General features: G+C 46.8%; 1 protein-coding gene and 1 long non-coding RNA gene across 2 annotated transcripts in view; one reads left to right on the top strand and one right to left on the bottom strand.

The window, feature by feature from the left end:
* Positions 1-13,783, bottom strand: part of Cfap45 (cilia and flagella associated protein 45) — a 28,266-nt gene extending 14,483 nt beyond the window's left edge. The window contains exons 1-6 of the mRNA XM_005339383.5: positions 13,728-13,783; positions 7,381-7,506; positions 4,986-5,128; positions 3,036-3,180; positions 2,185-2,355; positions 970-1,148 (exon numbers count right to left, since the gene is read on the bottom strand). Coding sequence (XP_005339440.3) covers positions 970-1,148; positions 2,185-2,355; positions 3,036-3,180; positions 4,986-5,128; positions 7,381-7,506; positions 13,728-13,730 — 767 coding nt within the window. The 5' untranslated portion in view covers positions 13,731-13,783. The remainder of the gene's footprint in view (positions 1-969; positions 1,149-2,184; positions 2,356-3,035; positions 3,181-4,985; positions 5,129-7,380; positions 7,507-13,727) is intronic.
* Positions 4,590-5,675, top strand: LOC144368374 (uncharacterized). Its single transcript, XR_013428143.1, has 2 exons — positions 4,590-4,911; positions 5,461-5,675. It is a non-coding gene; the product is annotated as an uncharacterized LOC144368374 (long non-coding RNA).
* Positions 13,784-25,179: the final 11,396 nt, after the last annotated feature.

Here is a 25,179-nt window from a genome sequence, read left to right as displayed (position 1 = left end):
TCTACCTTCCCTAGGACTTTCCCTTTTCTGCAAAATGAAAAAAAGGGAAAATGCATTTATGCATCCTGATGTGAATGAAGTACCTATTCCAGGCTGAACACCCTGCAAGGCTCAGGAGCTTCAGAAATGAATGGCAGGACCTCTGTGCTCAATAAGCTCCCAGTCTAGGGAGGACCAGGGAGCCACAGCACAAGAAGTGTTATACACCTGAGAGTATAAATACAGAATGGCAGGGTACAGACAAGGAAGGCACTAAGCCTGCCTGGTGAAGTGAGGGAGGGTTATCAGGGGAGGTGACAGCAAAGTCACATACTACAGAAAGGAAAAGATCCCCAAGTAGATCTTTCGCTCACTGCTCCTGCTTATTTCATCTGAAGAGTGAAGCCATTCAAGTGCTCCACCAGAATGGGAATCTCATGTTGCTTCCCTTGATTTTTATCCTGATCTTGTCTTCTCCCATTTTTCCTTTTCCAGGAGGGAAAAGAAGAAGAAGGGTAGTCAGTAAAAAAAAAAAAAAAAGAGGGAACAACAAAAGTCATGAAAATTGCAGCCACTTGTAATGGCAGACGCCTGTAATCCCAGCTACCCAGGAGGCTGAGATAGGAGGCTCACAAGTTCAAGGTCAGCCTGGGCAACTTAATGAGATCTTGTCTCAAAATTAAAAAAAAAAAAATTAGAAGAGCTAAGGGTGTAGCTCAGTGGTAGAGCACCCCTGGGTTCAATCCCCAGTACTGAAAAATAAAAAATTGTGAACCTGTGACAAGGAGCCTGAATTGTGGCCAGCTTGAGAAGCACCTGTTATGATCTTGGAAACAGGCTGTAAAACTTCTAGGATTCTCTGCCTCGTTCCATGGGGGTAACAGATGATGATGACCACCAGGCCTCACCTCCTCCCTCTTTTCAAAGCGACATGGACCTCAAGAGGTATGGAAATGACTTAGCGGAGAAATGCCCAAGCCACATCCTTACCGTACTCTTTCTTCTCTCCTCTTCCTGTCCAGTTCCTCCTGCCTTTGAATGGACTTCTGCCGCTCCACTTCCATCATCTGATTCAACCGCTTCTCCTCTGCATCCAGTTCCTTTTGTATCTGCTGCTTCTCTAGGATTTGGGCATCCCGGATGGCATGGCACTTGGCATTGAGGATAATCTAGGGAATGGAGACCAAAGTGAGGCACTAGACCTGGGGGCAAGGACAGGAAGGGATGCCCTGTGGGTCCGAGGAAGTGTAAGGGGGAGAAATGGAAGCAGAATATCTTGAAGTGTACTGGCATTGTGCATGGCTGATCACAAATCCAGAGAAGCAAGAACATTCTGGTATTTGCTTTCCCCCTTATAAATTCCTGGGTTCCTTCTAGGTGCTAGGGTCTGTGCAAAGACAGATCCAGAATAGCTTCTTTCAAAGTGTTATAGTGTCTGGGGGTTAATGGATTGTCCTTTGGGACCCATGAGCCCCAAGTTAAGCTCAGTGAAGTTAAAACAGTCTAATGAGATCAGGCCACTAGAAGTATAACAAGCTGGAAGAGCCCAACATGATACAAAAAGGGATGAAAAACCTGGGTCCGTCCATAAAAACCAAGATGTAAAAGCCTTGGGAAATAAAAGGAGGGATACGTAAAAAAGATTGACCTGGAAGACAGAAATCAGAGATGAAGGTGTTGGGGAATCGGCATTTTTCATTTGGTCAGGAAAAGGACCGCATGCAAAAGGAATCACAAAATAGAATTTCAAACGAGTCCCTGGTCTTTATGCTCTCAGCTAAAGGATGCGCTCTGAGTACTCAAAACAAATCCCATTGCCTCAACCACCCTCTGTGGCCAGAATTGAACTAGCAGGATAAAAATAAAAAGCAATATCCTCCCATTTGTTTATGAATCATGGTTCAGAAAGGATCTCCTACATCTTAGCTTATTTGATCCTGCCAATAATTCTGCCAAGTAGTGTTACCATCCTCATTTTACAAATGAAGGAAGTAAGGCTCAGAGAGGACAAGAGGGCTTGCTCAAGGTCACACAGCAAGCAGGCAGCAGAGTCGGTCCTCTCTGATGACAAGGACTACCTTGACAGGTATACCTTTCCCCCACTCCCCAGCTCATCCCCACGGCCTCGCACCCACTGCTTCCTCACCTTGCCCTGTGCGTGAATTCACGGGGAAGTAGAGGGTGGCGGTGAGATAAGGCACCCACCTTACTCATGTCCTTGAGCTCCTCCTCCTGCTCCATCCGCAGCTTGTCGGCCCTCTGCAGGAGGTTCTGGGCCCGCTCCTTGGCCACCTCTTCCAGCTCACTGAGCTTCCTGTTGCTCCTCCACACCATCTCCTTCTGTTTCATGATCTTCTTGCGAGTCGCCACTGCATCCTAAAGGAGGTGAGTCTGGATCGGTGGAGGGGTTGTCCCCCTGTGCTCCGTGCCTCAGCCCATCACACCATCAGAACTGGGCATTTGCACAACCTGGCTTTATTCTCTGCCCCTTCCTTGGCCCAAGTAGCCCCCATTCCCTTCCGGGCATTTCTCTGATGGCCATTCTGCAACATTTCCTTTTTTTTTTTTTTTTTTTTTTTAGCTGGGGATGGACAAAATACCTTGATTTTACTTATTTTTACGTGGTGCTGAGGGTCGAACCCAGGGCTTCACAGGTGTTAGGCAAGCGCTGTACCACTGAGCCATAACCCCAGCCCGGCTGCAGCATTTCTAACTAAGTACACATTCACGCCTCATTTCAGGACCCTCAAAGTCGGGTCAGTTCTCACTATCTGGAGACGCTATCCTCTTCCCCAGAACTTTTTTTCTTTTCTATGTGGTATTGGAGATGGAACTCAGAGTGGCAGGGTTCTTTACCACTAAGCCAAATCCCCAGCCCTTTCTGTTTTTCATTTTGAGACAGGGTTTCGCTGAACTGCCCAGGCTGGCCAACGAACTTTCGGCTCTCCGGCCTCGGCCTCCGCAGTTTTGCTGGGATTACAGGTGTAATCGGATCCCCTGAACACTTCTATTCTGCCCCCCATCTGCAGAGATCAAGGTTGAGGGAAGTCAGCTACCACAATGGCTTCCTTCTCCTTCTTGAAGGCCTGCTCCCTGGCCTCCATTTCTTCTGTGGTCGGGACGTGGGATGCCCCTTTGATTCGCTCAAACTCCTCGGGGCTGATGATCAGGGATTCTCCAGAGGGGTCCTTCGATGGGACACTGACACAGGAATGAATGGAGTTAGGGGAGAGAGAGCCAAAGCCCCGGGCACCCTGCTCCAGACTCTCTCGCCCTCCCTGCGCCCTGCCAACCCTCCAGCACGGACTCAGTCAGTCACAGGGGAGACTGCATCTGCACAGTCATTGGAGGAAAGGGCCTTAGGTGAGCAGTGTAGACTGAAAAGACACATTTTAAGTTCTTTTTCTCTAAGGTCCAGCTCATAGGCTACCTTCTCTGTTCAGCTGCCCAAGACCCACACCCACCGGGCCACCAGGCCCCATAGATCACCTCCTCCTCTGGGCCCCCACCACACCCTGTTCTTCATGCCTACATCCTGGCCAAAGGGATGCAGACTCTGTCCTGACAATACTGATGGCCTAGTCTCTGGCACAGTGATTGGTACCGAGTGAGCACTCCAAAGCAAGCTGTGGAACTGAACCTTAAAAATAGATTATTCCTGATGACATATAAAGGGCAAGGGGACGCCAGACAAGGTTGAAATAGATGCTGGTGAGAAATGTAAATATCCCTGTCCATCCAGCTGAGAGAGAAGCTTTGAACCCTAAATATTAATTAAAATCTCTGATCAACAACTGCTGGAGACATGTCTATAGACCTCTCCTGGTAGCTGCCCAACGCATTCAACAAATCTATAGCTAATTATAATGATTACAAACAAATGACAGACATTAAAGATGGGGGAGGGAACGGCTGGGGGGTAGGAATTAAAGCTGCTTCTGGGTGAGGCAATTTAACAGGTACAAAGCCATAAGACGCAGACGGTATAAACCAGGAAGTGAAATCTCATCTAATAAAAGCGGTGTGTGTGTCGGGGGAGGGAGTATTCAAGAGGCAGACCAAATGAGTGAGTGTCTGTGGGACTCAGCCAGGTGACATGGCCCAGCGTGGATCTGGAGTGACTTCCTAAGTGACAGATCTGAATCTAAGGACCAGCGCTTGATTCCCAGTGCATCTTCAGCACAGGACCACTCCAAAGAAGGAACCCTTTCTCAGGACCCCAGGCCTGGCTGCACAGGATGCTGACCACATCTGGCTGTTGGATGCTGGGGCTGGCCAGACCAAGCTCAATAAGGGGCTGTGGTCAAGCCCAGCTCCTACTCTACGTACCAGCTCTTCTTCCCCAGCTTATGCCTCAGTCAGCATTTTCTGGGAATTCAAGTTCTTAGCGGGTAGATCCAGAGTAGGAAGAACAGTTACAGAGGGTGAAGCACTAATACGAGAGCTAAACCACTGAGCGTCAAGTTGGCCCGTTGCCTTTTTTCTGAGCTTGGCTCGAACCCCGTACGTAGGAGGGGTCCATGCAAGGGCTGCGCTCCAGTTGGGAAGCAAGGCTGAGCTAATCCCAAAGGAACCCAAGGAGCTCCTCAGATAGCCTCAGAGTCTGGGAAGGCTAATTAGGCATCTGGTCAGTTTCCCTTCGCTTCAGATTCTTAATGCAGCCCAAAGGAAGTGACTCATCTGGATCACTTCCCTTTACCGGGTTTGCTAACAGAGACTTAGAGAGGACCCACTAAGCGCCTCCCCTCTCCCGGTTCCTTAGATCCTCTAGCCAGCAGAAGAGAGAGAGGAAAAGCAGCTGGGAATGATGGGCAAGAGTAGACACAGCCAGGGAGAAACATGAGAGGCCCGGATGAAGAAGAAAGACCCATGAAACTAAAGGGGGACATGAATAGGAAAGAAGCAGGGATTGGGCCGGCAGAAGGAAACCTGGTGAGTTTCCCCGTCTCCCCGCAAAATTCTTCAGAGGTAGCACAGGCTGAGTGAGGGAGACCGTGGGGGCTCACATGAGTTCTCGGACCATGTCCCGGGTGATGAGCTGGATGGTCTCCGGCTTGTGATCCAGGCCCAGGGCTGTGAGAGTTTTCCGGATGGTATGCTTATCTCGGAGCAGCACAATGGGGCTGTCGCTCTGGCCCTGGGCCAGGGGCTGTGAAGTCAGAAAGACATCTTTAGAAGCTGGTCACCCCACTTCCTGCTGTTTAGTCCTAACTTCACACGTAGCCTTCCTCTCTCCTGCGCTTTCCACCCCACCCAGGGGCAGGGGAGGCTTGCTGGCCCAGACTGCAGGACCACCTTGAGTCCTGGGAAAGCAGCGCCGGATGCTCGGTACTGACCGACTCTTCTGAAAGCTAGGCCTCCTGTTCTCAGCACAGCATGGTCAGGGACAGTAGCAACAAGAGGGGAGGAGAGGAGTTGCTAGTGTGTATCTAGCCCGACTTTAAAATCATCAGGAATGACAAATAAATTTTTGGTCTCTAGGTTCTCCTCTCTTCATAAAAGATTCTCCTCCATCAAAGAAGGAATTCTTATCTCTCCTGGATTACATTGCGATTTTGAAGCCAATACAATTTGTTATAGACTAATACAGTCTATGATATTAGTAATTTTTCTTTCTAATAATGAATCCCTTTGAACACTTTCTAATAATTAATTTGTGTCAAACCAAAAATAAATAAATAAATAAATAAAAGCCATACTGAAGGAGTCACACATAACTAATTGGCCAGAGACGCGCTCTTAAAATCCAAGACGGTGAAAAAAAATCAAAGAGTTAGAATTTAGCAAAAATTAATACAGATTAGATTATGATTTTTTTAAAACTTCTGACTGTGTCAGAATCAGATAACAAGAAAATGCTTATTCCTGGGATTGACAAAACACAGGAGAGAATTCATTTGTCATTAGTGCATCAAGTGGGACCCTGACAGGCGGCGGGGTGTGGCCTTGCCTATCCTAAGAACTTTCCACACAGTCCCGAGCCCTGCTGCCACCTGGTGCCCATCTCCGCTTCCAGGCGAGCACCACTCGGTCAAGCCACAGGCCACTTCTGCCCCCTACTGCCCGCTGAGAGACTTCCTGGACTCCCACCCTCCCTAAGGCCAAAGAAACTGGGATGGGGTCAGAATTTTTCCTTTTTATTAGCCAGCACAACTGCTCCTGGAGCACTTGGCCACTTCCACACCTCTCTTTGCTATTACTAGAAAACTCCATATGGGCCCGAAATAAACAAAAACCAAAAGTAAGTGAAATTGCATTTCTTTGATTCTTTCCCTTAAAAATAGGAAAACTGTGGCAGAGTGGGAGTCTTCTAAATGGGAAAAAAAAAATGCCCATCTGGAAACTTCTGGAAAGTCTGCTCCTCTCTACAACCTCCTCAGCTGCCACAGGTATTCACACCACCTACAATCCCCCCACCACCACCGCCCACCCTTGGAACTGGGGATTGAACCCAGGAGCACTCTACCACTGAGCCTCATCCTCAGCCCTTTTAATTTTTGAGACAGGCAGTCTTCAAATTTGCAATCTTCCTGCCTCAGTTTCTGGATTCACTGGGATTACGTGCCTGTGCCACCACATCCAGCTCACAGTTCCTTCTTCTGTCTCTTCTCTTTCTCTTCATCTTTCTCTCCGTGTCTCATTCTCTATTTCTCCTTCCTTCTCACCTGTGGAACTGTTTCAGAGGAATTCTCTACCTCTCCCTTTCTTGACTAAAGGGATTGTCAACCCTGGATGAGGCTTGCAAATAAAAACCTTCCCGTTTCCCAAATCTAAGTACTTGTTTCAGTTGAGCAAGTGAGAAAGGAGGTCATTTGTGCTGTACTCTGATGCTCTTCTTTGGTGGAAAGGGAAGACGTTCCTCTACGTCCTCAAGCTGTGCCCACCAGCCCTCGGTTGGTTCATCCTGGGGCTTTCACTGAGCCACGGCGGAGCTCTCTGTGGCTGAGCCTCCCTTTGACATGACACCAGGTCTTAAATGCTGAGAGGGAAGAAGCTAGGCAGCCCCGTCTACACAGGCCATGCTAGAGGCCACACTAGAGATCAGAGATCAACAGGTCTCAGGATTCCCCTCTGTTCTCTGAGATTTATCTAACAAAGTGTGATGACTTTGACCTGTGCCACACTGGTCTGGGTCACTGCCCAGGTGACAGATACATGGAGGGACTTGCTGAGGGCTACGTTTTTTTTGTTTTTTTTTTTTTCTTTCTGGTACTGGATATTGAATTCAAGAGTGCTATACCACTGAGCTACATCCCTAGCCCTTTTTAGTTTTTATTTTGAAACCGAGTCTCACTAAGTCAGACTTCCCAGGCTGCCCTCAAACTTGCAGTCCTCCTGCTTCAGCCTCCCAAATCACTGGGATGATAGGCATGCACCACTGCACCCATTTCTGAGGGTTACCTTGACGCCTCCAAAGAGGCTCTCGTCTACTTCAGAGTTCATGGCTTTGGTCCGATAGCGAGTCCTATTTCGTGACCTGTTGGAAGCTGAAGAAGAGGAGCTCAAGATGCCAGTTGTGCTTAACGGCTGGAAAAAGAAAAAAAAAACTGGAGTCATCATAACTGAGTGGCATTCAGACTCTGGGCAGAAAACACTGTCAGCCCATGTTGGGAACAGAGGGCAGGCATGCGAGGAAAGTTAAGGAGAGCACTTGTGTGAGCCCTGAAACATGGGGGACAAATAGCAATAGGTAGACAGCATCCTTGGCAGAGACAAGGCACACTGGCTCCATGAGAAGGAGCATGTCGGTAGCCCCTGCGGCTGAAGAAGGCCAAATTGGTCATGCAGTATGGAAGCAAGGATGAAGGAAACAGAATGGCAGGAAAGGAGTGACACTTCAACTCATTACTCATGTGCTTCCAGTGTCCCGTATGAACAACCTCTCATGAGGCAATTCAATCTACGCCCCCAGAAATGTAAAGAGTTTTCTTTGCCTCCAGTCTTCTCAGCTTCAGCTCCAGGCCCCCCTCACAAATGACATATTAATTGACCCCTCCTCCATGCCTTGCAATCTCACAAGGTCATGGCAGGGATCAGAGGATATAAAGGATGGAAAAGCACTTCCCCCTCTACTGAGCATGTGGTTGACACTTTAACACACTTTAGGCTATAGATGAAAGATGAATGATCACCAGCTACGGTAAGGCAAACCAGTTAACCAGTTCCTAATACCCACTGTGTGGCTTTTCTCTCCCAGAACTCCTTTAGTGTACATTAGTCATTTAAGCCCCAGGATCTTCTTGTGTTTGCCAACTTTCCATTGTAATCATTGTGGGAATCAGGGCTCATCTCCGACGACGGAAACAGAAAACACCAGGTGTTTGTCTTCCTACTTGGGCAAGGAAGCTAGGCTTAGCCAATGAAATCACCCCAAGCTGACAATGCCTAGGGAAATTACTAATGCAAGAAGCAGAATCAAGAAAGTCTTTCTGATAGAGGCAGCATGGGCAGCCATACCCAGAGTCAGGGGTAACACTGGTGAGGACACAGGTAGCAGCATCCTGCAATCCAAGCTGACAGTGTTAGGGGACAATGGTGTACCAAAGGGTCTTATGAGACCCTTTCTACTTTTGATTTGGGCCTTGGTTCCAGCCATCTGTTTGTTCCTATTTTCTAAGCCTAGTTTCCTGGCTTGGGTGTCAAATCAGTGAGCTCTCCAAAATCCTCTCAACACATTCCCTTCTACTTTAGAGTCTTGCTATGTTACTTATAATCGAGAATTCCAATTCAACACCCTTCATTCCACAAGGTCAATCCAACTGCAGGAGGATTGATCAATCCAATCTCTAGGAGGCAGCTTGTACAAGGAATTTTTTTTCCCCCTGTACTGGGAATTGAACCCAGGAACACTCTACCACTGAGCAACATTTCCAGCCCTTTTCATCTATTTTGAGACCCAGTCTCACTAAGTTGCCAAGACTAGCCTCAAACCTGTGGTCCTCCTTGCCTCAGCCTATCCCATCTCCTGCCCAAGTCCCTGGGGTTACAAGGATGTACCACCACACCCAACTCCAGGCTTAATCTAAAACTGATTCAAATCTGTCTTTGGAGAAGCCCACATGCCCACCTACCCCCGAACGCACGCATGCACACACACACACACACACACACACACACACACACCACCCCCCGCACACACACACACACATATACACACAACACAGCTCTATAAGCTGGGCTACCTTGGGGGAATGGGCTAGACATATTGGGTCCCTCCAAGCCTGGGAATCAGCAGCCATCAAGGGGACAGGGTAAACAGAAATAAACCATGCATTCCAGGTCACTGAACACCGGACAGTGTTTTGAAAGCTCTCTGATCTGCCATTACCAACCAGACCCCCCAAGCACCTGTTCCACCTGTATCAAGGTTTTCACACTAAATTGGGCAATTATTCTCCAGCTGGCTCTGTTCCGAACAATGAGCACTGCTGTGTGTGCCTCTCCCTTGCCGCCTGGCACAGCCAGCAAAAAGCTTAAGAGGGAACCTCCCTTTACATCCTCAGGCAGCCCCAATACAGCAGAGCAGAAAAGCTTGGATTTATTAAAAGGTAAATATAGCAGCCCTGAGGATGCCTAATAACAGCCTCTGAAGGGTTATTATATGGTGGGTGGTGAGCAACTGCTCCTCTTTCCACCAAAAATAGAATAAGAGGAAATGAACAGAAACTGCAGTAGGTGGGATTGAGACTGAACATTGGGAATAACTGGAAAAGATGGAAGAGGCTTTGGATCATGAAGGATGGTCTGAGTTCTGTACCTAATTAAGAATGTTTCCTGACACACTGTGGGAACCCAATATGCATTTGTTGAAGAGCAGTGAATGAGGCTGAGCAAGATGACTCTCAAGGCATGCAGACCACATAGAGATGGGTGCTTTGGGGAAACACATCTGCCCTGCTCCAAGCCACTCCACCAGTCCACGTTTTCCAGATCACGTATGTGGTCTGCATTGTGGATAATAATGTATGTGAAAGGGCTTTGGAGTACAGATGGAAAGTATTATTATTGTTTTGCATTTGTTTTCCTGTTTCTTTTCAAGGGCTCCTACAGGTTTTCTCTTTTGTGTGTCGGGTCTACCAGGCTCTAGTTCCCTCGAGGGCTCAAGCTGCATCTTCTCCTTCCTGTGTTCTTAGTGCCATGGTCCAGGGCAGTAACCACAGGAAATAATTGATTGCCCGCGCTTAAAAGTCAGAGCAGAGGAAGGAGAACAGATGACCACAGAAAAGTGGCCACTGGGCAGGACAGAGGGAAGCTCTGAGCTCTAGGATTGGGTGTCTGAGAAAACCTCATTTGAGAACTGCTGAGTTGGAAGCCACAAGCCTTACCCCAGGGTTAGAATAATCAGTTTTGCCAAGAGTAACAAGAAGGATTCAGGAGGTCACTACGTAAAAGTACTAGAAAAAAAAATGAAAAACCAAGCAGAAATGGAAAGTTGGATCCCTCTGGGCTGGAAGCAATAGCCAAGAGGTTCTTTTAGGAGGTGAAGTGCTGATTTTACATCTTGCATGACAAAATAAATATCTCCAAGAAGCAGAGCAGTGGCCAGAGAGAAGCCCAACTAGTCCTGCTTGGAGTGAGGAAGGGCAGTTCTTGAAGGGAACGTAGCGCTCCCCAGCTCCCAATAGCTAAAGAGGCAAGGGGGGATTGGGAAAGATGAGGATTGATAAAGATGCCACCCTTGCTTGGATATGTTCATCTTAGTGACTCAGCTAACTCTCCATTCACCATATCCTCCCAGGAGCATGCGAACCCAGTTAGACAAGTGGAGGAGGATGCCAAGTTCAAGGCCAGCCTCAGCAACTTATGGAGACCCTCAGCAACTTAGCAAGACCCAGTCTCAAAATAAAAAATGAAAAGGACTGGGGATAAAATTAAAAGCTCTGTGGTGAAGTGCCCTGGGTTCAATCTCCAGTACCAAAATTAAATAAATAAAAATGTGACCAGAGCTAGGGGCTCTTTGAGACAGATGCAGGAAGATTAGCTGTTAAATGGATATTGATTTATACTTATTGATATAGGGTGATCTTCATAACACATATATTTGAGGGGGGGCAGGTACTGGGGATTGTACCCAGGTTGCTCTACTACTGAGCTACGTTCCCAGCCCTTTTTATTTTTGAGACAGGGTCTCACCAAATTGCCCAGGCTGATCCTCCTGCCTCCACCTGCCAAGTAGCTGGGATTACAGGGGTGTGTCACCACACCCAGTTCAAAACATAGTTAGTTTTAAAGAAAATGCATTCTGAGAAATATATAGGTATTCCTGCAAAAATGTTTGTATGGAGGATGTACACACAAAATGTGTCACTAAAGCATCTTCACAAAGACAAAAGGACAAAACGCTTAACAGTTATTTCAAATAAGCTTTACTGTCATAAGACAATTTCTTGTATTAAATAGTTTTTTCCCCAAAGTAGGTAACTATTTTTATGACCAGGAAAAATAATAAAACTATTTTTAGTTGAAAATAAAGTGTAACCGTGGGCTTGGAGCCCTGACTCTGATGGCAAGAGTATGGAGCCCATATAAACCACAGCACTGTACAAGCTGGGATCCAGGATGTTTAATGCAAATTTAACAAGACAAAGCTGGAGCAGGACTGGAATGAGTCAGTGTGGAGTTTCCCTGACGTCATTGCAACACCTGTCAACTGAAAAAAAGACAAAGGCATGTCCTTTCCTAGATGTCCTCTGCACCCTGGGATCTTGTTCCTCTTTTGTATATAGAATTACCACAGGCTGGCAAATTCAGACTTTAGACTCTTAGCTTGGCCTCACCTCCCTTTGTGTAGACTTTGGTTACCAAGAAGATGGGTATGCTCACACCCAAGGACCCTTGCCTTTTATTCTAAATGATCCATTCAGTTATCCTCTTTCTTCAAATGGATCAGGTTGCCTATCTGTTCTGAGGTCCCTGACCCTCCTTCTGGAGGATGTTATTAATCATAACCTTTGTAAGAGTCCTGTGGGTCTGTCCAACCCTAAACCGCCCCACCCTGCCACCTCTTTTCACTCCTCCTCACCCTCTCAAAAGCTAGGGAGTAGGCTGGGCGTAATAGCACACGCCTGTCAATCTAGCAGCTCGGGAGGCTGAGGCAGGAGGATCACAAGTTCAAAGCCAGCCTCAGCAACAGTGAGGTGCTAAGCACTTCAGTGAGTCCTTGTCTCTAAATTAAAAAAAAAAAAATACAAACTAGGGCTGGGGATGTGGCTCAGTGGTTGAGTGCCCCTGAATTCAATCCCCAGTATTCCAAAATTTAAAAATAAATAAATAAAACAAGCTAGTGAGAAACAAAACATGGTGAAACATCTAAGTAAGCCCAGCCACTCAGGAGGCTGAGGCCATATGATCACAAGTTCAAAGCCAGCCTAGCAAGACCCTGTCTCAAAATAAAAAATATAAAGGATTGGGGATGTAGCCCAGTGGTAGAACATCCCTGGGTTTGATCCCCAGTACTGCCAAAAATTTTTAAAAAGCTAGAGAGTAGCACCACACGTGCATACACATACACCCACACCCCCCCACACACACACACACATGTAAACACACTGTCTGCCAGCAATCACTTTGACTCACTACTTCTCCAAGATGTCCGTATACCAATCTTGTCTGAGGATTTTAGAAGGGCTCACTCAGCTGGCCAAACACCTTCCCTGAGTGGCCCTAGGGTAGGGAATCCCTGAGCCTGTGATCCACAAGTCTTGTCCAGTTGCAACTTACTAATTCATGAGGGCTTGGAAATAGAAAACTTTTAAACAGGAGAAAATGAGAGTTCCATTTCTGTATGCAAGAACAAACAGACATTTAAGGACATGCCAGGTGTGATGCTAGAGCCTCACATACATAATATATACCCTGTGCCAAGGGAAGGGGAGACACTGAATCAAATAAGATGCATAACTGAAAGGGGACTTCATTTCAGAGAGTCCTCAAAAGTTGGGAATTGCTCTTTATTGAAGACGTTCTTATTTCACAATTAACAAAGTTCTTCAAAAATCCATTAAGTCCCAGAAGAGCAACGCAGCCTCTAAGCCTGAAATGTCTTCAAAATTACACCCAAGTAGCCACCTTTAGCACCGGTATGCCAGACATTCTACAGTGAGTTTCAATAATTATTGAAATGAGTCAGTGTGCCTCCCCCAACCCTTCCAGAGCCAATACACTCAAGCACTAGTGTCCTCCTCATAGCTCCTCCCATGTCTTGTTGTCCTTTTCTACGTTCATGACCCTATGCAAATTTCAAGCCTGCCAGACCTATCCCAATCTCTCTTCAGGGCCTGGCAAAAGGAGACCATTCCTGTTCATTCATAAATGAATGAATGTCTATTGACGCCCAATGAATGGTTCAAAGCCCTGCTAACAGAAGAGAAAATGAGGCTCAAGAACATGAGGTGACCTACCCAAAATCACCCTATAGCTTGTTAATGGCATAACAGGTACTAAAACCCATTACCTGGCCTCCTCATCAGTATTTTTCTCCACAGCACATCCCACAATCCCCCTCTTTGGCGGCACCACTTGATAGGCACCACTTAGCCCCATTGCACGTTGACAACCCCTACAGACTCCGCCCTTAATTCCTCTTTTGAACCCCTCCGTGGTCTTCCTTTGCTTTTCCCAAGGTTGTTCTACCCACCCCCAGACCTTCCTGGCCCTCAGACCCAGATCCAGCTTCTGCCCTTGCCAGCCCCCACTTTACCCCCTAACCCAGTTCAGGACACCTGAGCTCCCGCGGCCCAGAGCCTCACCATCTCTGCGGCCTCCTCCGCAGCCCGCACTGCCTCAGGGCACTTGATGTTGACGCGTTCCCATGGCAACCGGAAGCCCGCGCTCCCCGGCCTGGCCCCGCCCCAGGCCCCGCCCCTCCCAGCTCCGGAGGGCGGTCCCAGCGTGCGGCTAGTTTTGGAACCGGAGGAGCTCCTCCCTCCGACCTTTCCCTCCCGGCTCCAGAGCGGGAACAGTGGCTGTAAAGGGTTGAGCCGACGGGATGCGCCCTCCTTTGGCTGAAAGGAGTGGCATTATACAATTGTCTTAGACCGGACTCGAGCCGTAAAGACCCGGGGGCGACTGACTGCCACCTAGCTGCCCCAAGAGCTAGACCTAGCCGGGGTCAAGTTTTTCCCCAGACCCCCTCCTCCCCCGGGGTGACCATGGTTACCGTTGCCCCCAGTGCGCAGGAGGCGCCTAGCCACACCTGATCCTCCTGAGTTTGGTCCACCTCCCGCGAAGCTAGCAGCCTTAGACCAAACAAATTTCACAATAGGAAGGGGAGTCCATTAGACCAAAGAAAAAACTTCCGGCTTTGGATCTGTGCTTGCCATCTCAGGAGCAGTTTCTTCAAAGGCGTGCCTCGGACTTCCCTCTCCAAAGTCTGGGAGAGCTTATTAAAAATAAAAGTAAAAGCTGGGCGCTCCGGCACACGCCTGTAACCCCAGGGACTCGGGGTTGAGACTGGAGGTTCGCAAGTTCGAGGCCAGCCTGGGCAACTAAGTGAGACCCTGTCTCAAAAAGGGCTGGGAATGCAGCTCAGTGGTAGTGCACCACAGGGTTCAAGCCCCAGTACTGGAGGGATGGGGGAATAAAAAATCTATGAAACTAGCTTTGGGGAGCTTCCCCCCCCCCCCCCCCGGTACTGAAAAGATAGCCCAGGGTTGCTCTATTATTGAGCTTCATCCTCAGCCCTTTTTAATTTTTTTTTTCTTTTGAGACAGGGTCTCATTAAGCATACCCCATACAACAGGTTGGGAACCTGCTCTTTACACTTTTTCATTTGTATGTTTTGAGGAATTTAATAATATTCTCAATTTGATTTTTCCCTTTTACCTCCCAGCCTTCGGGGGCAGAAATGAATGGCCCTGGACAGCCTACATGCTCCAAGCCTCACAAAGCCTTCCCACCAGCCACGAGGTTTTTCCTTCCTCAGGTGTTGATTAGCTGAGGAAGTAACTCTGTAATTCTGAGACCCCTGCCTCACTCCCAAGCCTCTCCAAACCCTAGCAGCAGTCTTTCTGAACCTTACTCCAACTGAAGCATGGAAAGCCCCTTGGGGAATAGAGGAAGCGAGACAGGGCCACCTGCTGCAGCTTCTAAAGAACTTATTCCAACAAGCTTCACATTCCTTCCCTAGATTTCCTAGCCCTTATCTCCTGTGGGATCCTCAAGAGTGTAAAATTGGCACTCCTTTCTCCCGGAAGCCCCACGGAGTTTTAGATCCAAGAGGGGAGGGGAAAACTTAAAAGAATGACACAGTCCTTGAGTGGCTTGGGAGGGAAGGAAGGAACTCTTCTGTTTCTGGCAACTTTCTCACCCTGCCTTGGTATTAGAACCCCCTTTCCTGCAGCCCAGGAGAACAAGTCACCCCCACTGGGGATCAGATGCTTCCAGAAGGTTTTTTACTCAATTTTCTGCCACATTCCTCTGAGGTAGTAATTGTCCCCATAACCAAAAAGGTAGTAATTGTCCCCGTAACCACTGAGGCCAAGAGAGATAACCATCCAAACAAAGATTGTGTTCTTTTCTCCACCCAGACTGACGTGTGTGTGTGTGTGTGTGTGTGTGTGTGTGTGTGTGTGTGTGTTTTACTAAGTATTTAACACAGATGTGCTCTACCTCTGAGCTACATACCCAGCCCAGTTTTTTACTTTCTTTTGAGACAGGGTCTCCCTGAATTGCCCAGGCTGGTCTACAACTTGCAATCCTAAGAGTACAGGCATGTGCCACCACACCTAGCAGCCTGGCTCTTTTGAAGCAAAGGTATAAAGTTGAGGCAGGCAGGAGGAGATGGCAGAGTACAGCTTAAGGAAATCACCTTCAGAGGTGATATTTGAATTGACTTCAAAGCAAACAAACTTCAGACTTCCTGTTCGCAGGAAGACTCACTAAAATTCACAGCAGGGCCCTAAGCTATGTCACTTTAGGCATGTATTCCTATAACTTTGCAAAAGTAATCAACTTAGGGATACATGTATTTTGGATTTGGTGAAAAAACGTTTGTGTGGATTCCATCACTTGCATTATAGTTAAATTACTATCTGTTGTCCTGGTGTGGGAAAGGCTTCCTGGAACAGCCTTTCACTGGATGTCCCGACAGCCGTGTACTGGCCATATTCTTCATATGACTGTGTGCTATGAAGTCTGACACAAAAAGCATCATCGAAGTGAAAGAGAAACAGGTTTAAAATGTACAAATTCAGAAGCCAGTCTGTGAAAAAAAAAATCATTCTAACCATCAGTGGAGTAAAATTTTAAGTAAAATTTTAATTTAAAATTGTGTTCTTATCAATGCCTCCTCGGGCCAGGAAGAGACAGAGTCATACAGCATATATAATTATACATTATGTATCTCATCAGAGAAAAAGCTGCCTTCAGAGCACATAAACTAGTTGACTATTGTTTCCTTTTTGTATTCCTCTCTTCAATAGAGTATTTTAAACACACATACCTACTTGAACTTTTCTAAATATAATGAGATGGTCTCTCCATTTTAAAACTATTCATGTCTTGTGTATTAGTTTTATGCTGCTGCTGTAACAAATGACTACAAATTTAGCAACTTAAAACAACATGCATTTATACAGCTCTAGAGTTTGACCCCAGTCTCACTAGGCTAAAATCAAGCAATCAACAGGGCTGCCTTCCTTCTGCAGACTCTAGTGCATCTAAAGGCTTCCTGTATTCCTTGGCTGATAGCCCCCTTCCTCCATCTGCAAAGCCAGGATCTATGCCTTTCTCTGACCTTTTGTGGTCGTGTCTATCTGCTCTGATTTTAAGGACTCAGAAGATTAGGTTCTGCCTACCTGGAAAATCAAAGATAATCTCCCCATCTCAGGCTCCTTAACTTTATCTTATCTGCAAAGTCCTTTTTGCCATATAAGGTAAATATTCACTAAAACTAGGGATTAAGGGGTGGACATTTGGGCACTGGAATTGGGGTGGCAGGGGAAATACCTTGACCTGCCTATCACACCTTGCAACAGTGCAAGGATATTTTAAGGATATTTCAAAGACTTGAAAGAGAAACAAAATGTAAGCCATTTATTTAAAAAGTTGATACAACTTGAATCTGCCATTTGAAACTGCATTTGGGGAAGTCTCTTTGAAGATTTCAATAATACAAGTGAAAATTAACAGATTTCTTACTTGGATATATATCAACAGTATATTTTTTTGCCTTTGTCACCTATGAACTTACATATTAAAGAACACAAGGGCTGGAGATACAGCTCAGATGGTAGAGTGCTTGCCTCGCAGGTACAAGGCTCCGGGTTCGATCCCCAGCACCACAAAAAAAAAAAAAAGAACATGAAATTGACTTTAAATCAATGATTCATGAATACAAAAGTGATAAAGACAAGCCATGAAATCAGTAGAAATTATTTTGAAATTCAAAAGCAAATTATCACACAAATTTTCAGATAATTCCAAAAAGGTAATTCAATAAGAGGAATAGACAAATTTGAATGAATAGAGTAAGTAAGCACTTACATGGCTTTGTAATGCAGTTAACAAGGAGAAGAAAATCACTTGAACAACTGGGAGAACATGAAATTTCTCGTTGATTTAACAGAAAGCATTGGCGTGGATGGAAAGTACGTGAAACTCATATTAGTACACTAGAATGAGACTTATGACAAACTGATTAATGAGTGCCATCAATTCAAAGAACAGTTAAGATTAATTACTGAACAATGCTCTGAAATCCTACAACTCACATAAAAAAAGAAATTTAGGGCAGATTTTCCCAAATTTGACAACCATCATAAAAATCGACATGATTTTACCCACAACAAATTGTGAAATGAAACATTCTAATCTATTAATAATAATAAAAGTGTTGATCAATCCGAGTCAGGGGAAAGAATGAATTACCTTTCTATTCTCTCTATCAAAATTAATACGATAAAATCATTGCCAGACGAAGAAACAAAGAATATGCAATCAAAAAGTCAGGGATTTAAAAAGAGCTTTTTTGAGTTGCTTTAGGTAGTTAATTCATATAAATCTTAGGTTGCTCTTCTACATGTTATAATGTTTATAGAATTTGCCAGCCTTTAAGTTTATAATTTGTTGTGATTTATATTATTATTCTAAACATTAGTTGCTGTAACTAATTTTGTATTAATAATTTGGGCATTGCTTTTCCAAAACTCCAGGCCCTATAAAACCAGATTCCAGCCCTGATAAGCAGGGAGGCTACTGTTCCCTTCCCTGGAAAACTTGGCTGGAAGCGCAGCCACATCCCGTGGGTCTGGGGTAAGTGCCCTTGCTCTCCCCTGCCACCCCCAGCCAATTCTACCCATTCCTCCCATCACTATTTCTTTCCCATCTTTCCCTCCTTTTTCTCATCTCATTTCTACTTTTATCTCTGGAATCCTTTTCCGTCTACTTGGGTCCCCAAGCTTTCATTTCATTCTCCTCCTGTCCCCTGTCCCCTGTTCATCCTATTCTCCCTGCCCAGCAAGCCAAGGGGTGAGAACAGTGGGGAAGGATAAGAGGTTAAAGATGCCAGAGGAAAAGGGCAGGTCCAGGTTCTGGGCTCAACCCTGACTCCACCCCTGGCTGCCAGCCTGCCCCTCCTACGGACCGAGCCCGCACTCCTGGAGAAGTGTCAAAATAAAGCTTGAATGCCAGCCGGCAGGCAGGAGCCAGGAGAGAAGCTGAGTCCTGAGGAGCCAGGAGCGGAGGAGCCTGATCAGAGCCCAGCAGTCTCGTGCTGGACTTGGCCCTGGCATTGACTCCCCACCTCCTACTGCGCCTTGGAGCCTTGCTGGGTGCACTGACTCCCACCCTGCTACACCCCGCCCCCTCCCACACACCCCAGATGCTCCCTACACTGGCCAGTGCGGGAGACATGGGAAGTTCAATTCTGTGATGAATAAGCATATTGAAATGGGAGGAGCCTGGGGAAACAAGGTCCAGCAGCGGCAGTTGGCTGAAATGAAAAGTCTGGCTTCTCGCTTAAGCATGTGTCCTGCCTGTCTAAGAGCAATGAGAAGGGAGCCTGGCTCCTTGCTTCTAGCTCTCTGTCCCCTCCCCTCCCTGACAGTGAAATACGTTTAGGAACCTGCACTTCCCTACATTGGGATTCTAGATGTTGAAGCTGGATGAGAATAAAGAAGGTCAGGAAGTTGGGCAGGGTGGCCAGGCCATTGATTTAGAATGAGATAGGGTCTCCACGTTCCTGTGTGGAGTAGAGTATGTGTTACGCACATGTGGGTTTTGGTTAGTGGTAATGTTTTGTTGGTTTTCACACACACACACACACACACACACACACACATTTTCTCGAAACTTCTTTGCTAAGTCCTGAGAGTTGCCCAGGATAGGGCCCTCCCTCCTTCCCTCTGGACCTTCCCCATTGCCCTACACAGCCTCTGTTCCCATTGTAGGAGTGCCCATTTGGTCCTCCGTTACACACTGTTTCTTCTACCTTGTCATAATATCATCCAGGATCTCCTGGAGGAAGTCCCCCCATACTGTGTTCCCTGGGGGGAATGCAGTGAGAGTCAGGTCAACAAGGTTTGAACCCTGGCCTGGACCTGGTTTCCTCATCCACGAGATGGGGTAATAGCCCCAAAGAGAGATGCTACGAAGATAAGGCCAGGCTTGAAGAAAAGGTGCTTTGCGCAGCACCCTGCAGTTTTCTTCCCCCTTTCTCTCCCCTGTGCACGGCAATATGGTGGTGGTGGTGGGGGGTGTCTTTGTCTTCAGTGCAGCATAAACACCACCCGTCATCAGGAAACAGATCATAAATCTCTGCATGGATGCTGGAGAGGCTGTTTTACTGTCCCCCTTCTTCCGGGAACACTTGAACTCTCCAAACGGCCCTACATTCTTTCTAAATGAAAGTAAGTCTCAAAACATAAATAAATACTCAAATGCACGAACTATTTTATTCTGTTTCTTGCCTTCCCTTCTTTAAAATTCCCTTTCTCTCCCCTGTTCTTAAAGACCAGTAGGCTTTCCTGCTCCAGCTCAGGAGACTCTCTGGGGCAGAGGGACAGGAGGATCTGAAAAGCAGGAAGAAATTTGAAATGAGGGAGAAAGAGTAGGGGCTGGGGCAGGAGGACTGCTGGAAGGTGTTTGGGGCTGGAGGCCCTAAGTCTAGAGAAGGGAGAGGGAGAGGAGGTCAGGAGGGCACAGGCCAGAGGACACAGGGATATTGGTACCTTTCCAGGAGGGGTCAGGTCATATAGAGTTGCCCGGGATAGGCCTCCCTCCTTCCCTCTGGACGTGTCCCCATTGCCCTAGGTACAGAGGAAACACCAGGGTAAGGACAAAGCGAGACACTCCTGGTCACCAACACTCTCCCTCACATTCCCGAGGCACACACCCTCCCAGGCCAAAGTGAAAGACATCAACAAATCAGTAGCCTCTCTCCCTTCTTGAACATCTCCACCCTCCTGCCTGCCCAGGTCCTTGGACTGGCATTACCCTGGTGCCCTGGACACGCCTCCACATGCCTGGCACCGACCTTCCCTCCTACGTGACCAGCATGGGCCGTGGACTGGGTGGCGGATGCTGAGATAAGGCCAAGGAGGGGAAAACCGCCAAAGTCAGGAAGTTACAAAGCCTGGTTCCCCTGGCAACCCCACCACAGTCACCAAACAGTGCAGGGTCGGTGAGGAGGAGGGGGAAGGACAACTCCCAGTTCCTAGCTTGGACGAGAGCCCTCCCAGACCTCAATTTTCTGGTTGCAGAAACTTCTCTCCCATCTCCTAGGACTGTGCAGCCTAAGGATGGTGGAGGAAGCCTGTTTAAAAAGCAAATCCAAGACACCAACCCCTCCCAGCTTCACCCCAGGTTCTGTGTCTGGAAATAGGTCTAACTGGAATCTGCATTTCTGACTAGCATTCCCCATGATTCTGACACTGGCAGTCCTAGGACTTCACTCAGAGAACAGGGTGGCTTTCAAGAAGTTAGGACTCCTTGTGACAGTTTAGGAGAAAATACAAGGTGGGGCCTGGATAACCCCCATCATCCTATGTCTCCTGGGGTCTGTAGCAAGCCCATCTCCAGGATATTTTTCTTTTTTTTTTTTCTTTTGTTCTTTCGTGTGTGTGTGTGTGTGTGTGTGTGTGTGTGTGTGTGTGTCAGAGAGAGAGAGAGAGAGAGAGAGAGAGAGAGAGATGAAACCCAGGAGCCCTCTACTACTGAACTACATCCTCAGACCTTTTTATTTTTTATTTTGAGACAGGGTCTCACTCAACTGCCCAGGCTGGCCTTGAATTTATAATCCTCTCAGGTACTTGGATCACAGGTGTTCACCACCACGCTCGGCCAGCTTTGGTTATTTTCAACATCAAGTGGGTGACCAGGAATCCGGAGACCTGGCTTCTAGTATATGCCAAACCAATTCAAGACCATGACCTTTGAGTTCCTCCTGAGTCCTTAAAAACCTCCTGGGCCCTAAGAAAAGAAGCCATAAGAAGGCACCGAAGGCATGCTTTCTACTCTCAAGTACCCTGGATCCCTGGGCAAATTACCTACAGTTTCTAGGCTGCAGTTTTTCTCTTCTCTGCAAAGAGCTTGGAGGGCTAGGATCATGGCTCAGTGGTAGAGCGCTGGCCTCACATGTTTGAGGCACTGAGTTTGATTGTCAGCACCACATATAAATAAATGAATGTTGTCCATCAACACCCAGCGGTGCTTCCCTCATTTCTTGGGGCTGGGGATTTACGGTTGGTAGAGTGCTTGCCTCACATGCCCAAGGCCCTGGGTTCAATCCCTATCACTACAGAAAAACCCAAAACAAAACAAAGAGCATGGAAACACTACAGCATTACCAGGAGGTAACAGATATGCAAGTGCCTTGAATGATCAACTCTGGGGTATTTTCCTGGTGGTAGTTTTTCTTGCTAGAGGTAAAAGTGGGGTTGTCTAATGGAGGGCTAAGAAGGTCAAGGATCCTTGAGAATAGACACCCAGGCAGCAGGATCCAGGGCCTAAGCCGCAGACACTCTCTCTAGTTCCCACCTAAAGCAGCCACATCTCCTTGGACTGCAGAGGTGTCTGAGGCAAAGCTGAACTTCCGGTACTCCTTGCCAAGCGTGACCTCTCCCTTCCCCCACTGAGCCCCGGTCTCCACTCACAGGAAAACCGCAGCTCAAACCAGCCACAGACTGAACCCTTCCCCTGGGTCAGCCATCTCACTGGCGAGCACCAGGAGAGGGTGAGCAATAGCTTGAACTTCTGTTCCTAAAACGTTAAGTCTCAACGTTTCGTCCACCAGCTGAGCTCAGAGAGTTACTCTACTCTCAGCCTCAGTGTGTTCATCTGTAAAATGGGAGAAATTAACTCATTTTTCTCCCACAGATGTGGAACACCTATAAAAACTTAAATCCAACCAGCTGTGGTCGCATACACCTGTAACCCAGAGACTGAGGCAAGAGGATCTCAAAATAAAAAATAAAAAGGACTGGGGATGTGGTAAAACATCCCTGGGCTCAGTATTCAGTATCAAAAAAAAAAAACCCTTAATATATAAATTATATGATATAAAGAGAACTATATTATAGCAATAATATGTTATTATATTATTGGAATATGATATTCATTGTTATATTTATATTATTATATTATTGATATAATAATTATACTGTAATATAGTAATTAAAATATCAATTAATAATATACATAAGCTCTAGATTATGATTTCCAACCTATTTTAATGCACCTGTGTTAATTTCATTGAAATATTCACAAAATTGAAACCTGGGACTATTGGTTTGATATTGTGTGATAGTACCCACTTCTCCTGAATTTCCTATCCTGTTGCATTGCTGAAACCAAAGGATGTCTTTCTTGACCCCTCTCCCTCTCCTTTACAGAGAGAGAGCACCAAATAACTTGAGCTTCATTTTCTTCTTGCCAAAGAAGGAAAGGAATAGCCCCTCTCCATAGCCCCACACTGAAACTTGACCTCTAAGCCCAGAGCCAGTGACCGCTCCTTTTTCTGGAGAAGCAATCCCAGCAAGCTCTCCCATTCCCCTGGGCAGATCAAGGGAGATAATCCCTAAGGTCTCCCAAGGCTTTTGGGAATTCCAGAGGTTGGGTGGGAGTGTTCAAGAAAGCTTCCCAGAGAGCCCTACCTGCATTCCTCCAAAGGCACGGGTCACTGTCTTGTTGAGTCATCGCGGCCCCTGTCCATGTCTTATCTCCCTACAGGACCCCGAACACTTCAGGCAGAGATCGTGTATCAGTGACCCATTCCCCATAAGGTCTGACACAGAGTAGAATCTCAGTGCTTGCTGAATGCATTTATGAATGAAAAAAAAAAAAAAATGAGCATTCCCAGGCAGAACCGCCCATGTTCCTCCAGTAGGAGATGAGATTTTTACCTATTATTGAAGACTTTCCCCCTGACCCTTCTGAGATTCCAGAAGCTAATGAACTTCAGAGTCAAGGGGATCATTTTTCCTTGTCTAACCCACATTTATCTAGATGCAATTTCAGGGCATTTTCTTCTAATCTACCTCCCTGACCACTGGGACTAAAACCCATTTCTTTGCAAGGAGACAGTTACTAATTCACTCTTTTAGCCTGTTCTTCAAAAAAAATTAATCCCAGGCCCCTTATTGTTCCCTCTCTGGGGTCCTATTGTCCAGACCTTTCCTTGTTTCACTGCTCCTTGGGCCTTCTGCCAAGTTCTCAAAGGGTTCCTTCAGCTGTAGAAGAAGGGATGGGACATTTTGTTCTCTGTGAAATCATGTACAAACACGGATGCCTACGCACAAAGGACCAACACCTCTGTGCGTGATCCTCAATCCTGACTAAACACATACGCATAGGAAGCCGCTTCACAAGCCACAGACTCAGCTCCTGCCACCTGAAGCCCTAGTGCACTGAATTCCCATACACCTGGGTGAACACTCACTTGCATACGAACAGACTGTACAGCTCTATGCTTTTTACCTACAGGTGAGCCAAAATGGGTGGAGCGTCAGAAGCCCTCTTCTTCCTCCTCCTCCCCAGCTCCCTTCCCCAACTCTCCTTCCCATTGGCCACCGTGAGCCAATCCTACTTTCTCTCCATCCCCACAGTGATTTTCCATTTCAAGGCTGGAGGCAAACAGTACATGAACCCAAGTTGGCTTCTACCTCTTTCTCCTTCCCTGGTCTCCCACCCCCCAATTCCTCAATGTGCCTTCCGTTTGTCCAGAGCACACACACCACCCTCTATTCCCTTCTCAGACTCCACTCCCCTGGCTGCAGAGAGTGAGGGTTCTTGGGTTTTTATTGTTTGGAACTGAGCGATAGGGAAGCATGAGACCTGAGAAATGAGTTGAGTTTCAGCTCAGATCCAGTGACAAGCTGGGTGGTTGGGACTCTGGGTTGATTGGGCACCGTGTTACTCGTCTAGGGGAATCACAAACAGGAGGGTGATGTGACATTCATCCATTCATTCAACAAATATTTATTCAGCACCTTCAACATGCCAATCACTACAAGAACAAAACCAACAAAAATCTGCCTCTGTGCAGTGTACATTCTATGGGTGGAGACAGAAAATAAATAAAACATATTTGGTGTCAGGTAATAAATGAAATCGGGGGAAGAGGATAGGATACAGGCTAAGGGTGGAGTATGTAATTTTAAATAGGGTGATTAGGACATTTGAAGGAGATAAAGGAGTGAGCCATGGTGAGACCTGGAGGAGACTGTTCTAGTTAGCTGGGGCAGGCCAATAAGTGCAGTATTATCAAACGCCAGTGTGGAAAGCCAAGGAGAATGGAGTGCTAGGAGATGACAAGAAGAGGGGATGCTATACAGAGAGCTCTTTCTCCTATTCACACTGCCGGGACCCAGTCTGGGCTCCAGGGCCTGAAGGAGTAGCTCGAGAAGTAAGGAGGTCAAATCATAGATGAAACTGTGACCTCAGGTTTCACAGTTTTTTTTTGTTTTGTTTTGTTTTTGCTAAAAAGTAAACAAAACAACACAAAAACTTGGAGAGGCCAAATGAAAGTCAGTTCCAAAAGAAAGTTACAGAGCCCACCATATGTATCAAGAGGAGGCATGAAGATTCTTCGCAAAACTCGGCAGGTAGATAGCGGTTGCAGCCAGAAGGGAGATAAGTACCTCTGAAAGCCAGTTTGCCTTGAAAATGTTATTGTAGGAGTGTAGCTAGAGCTACTCAAAGCATCTTTGACCCCATTCAGTAGAGCAAGGGTGATAGGTCCTGGCATCAGCTCTCTCCCAGCTG

Source organism: Ictidomys tridecemlineatus, chromosome 11 (assembly GCF_052094955.1).
Source record: "Ictidomys tridecemlineatus isolate mIctTri1 chromosome 11, mIctTri1.hap1, whole genome shotgun sequence".
Classification (NCBI taxonomy): Eukaryota; Metazoa; Chordata; class Mammalia; order Rodentia; family Sciuridae; genus Ictidomys; species Ictidomys tridecemlineatus.
Note: the sequence above shows the minus strand (reverse complement) of the source record. Positions and strands in the feature narration are given on the sequence as shown.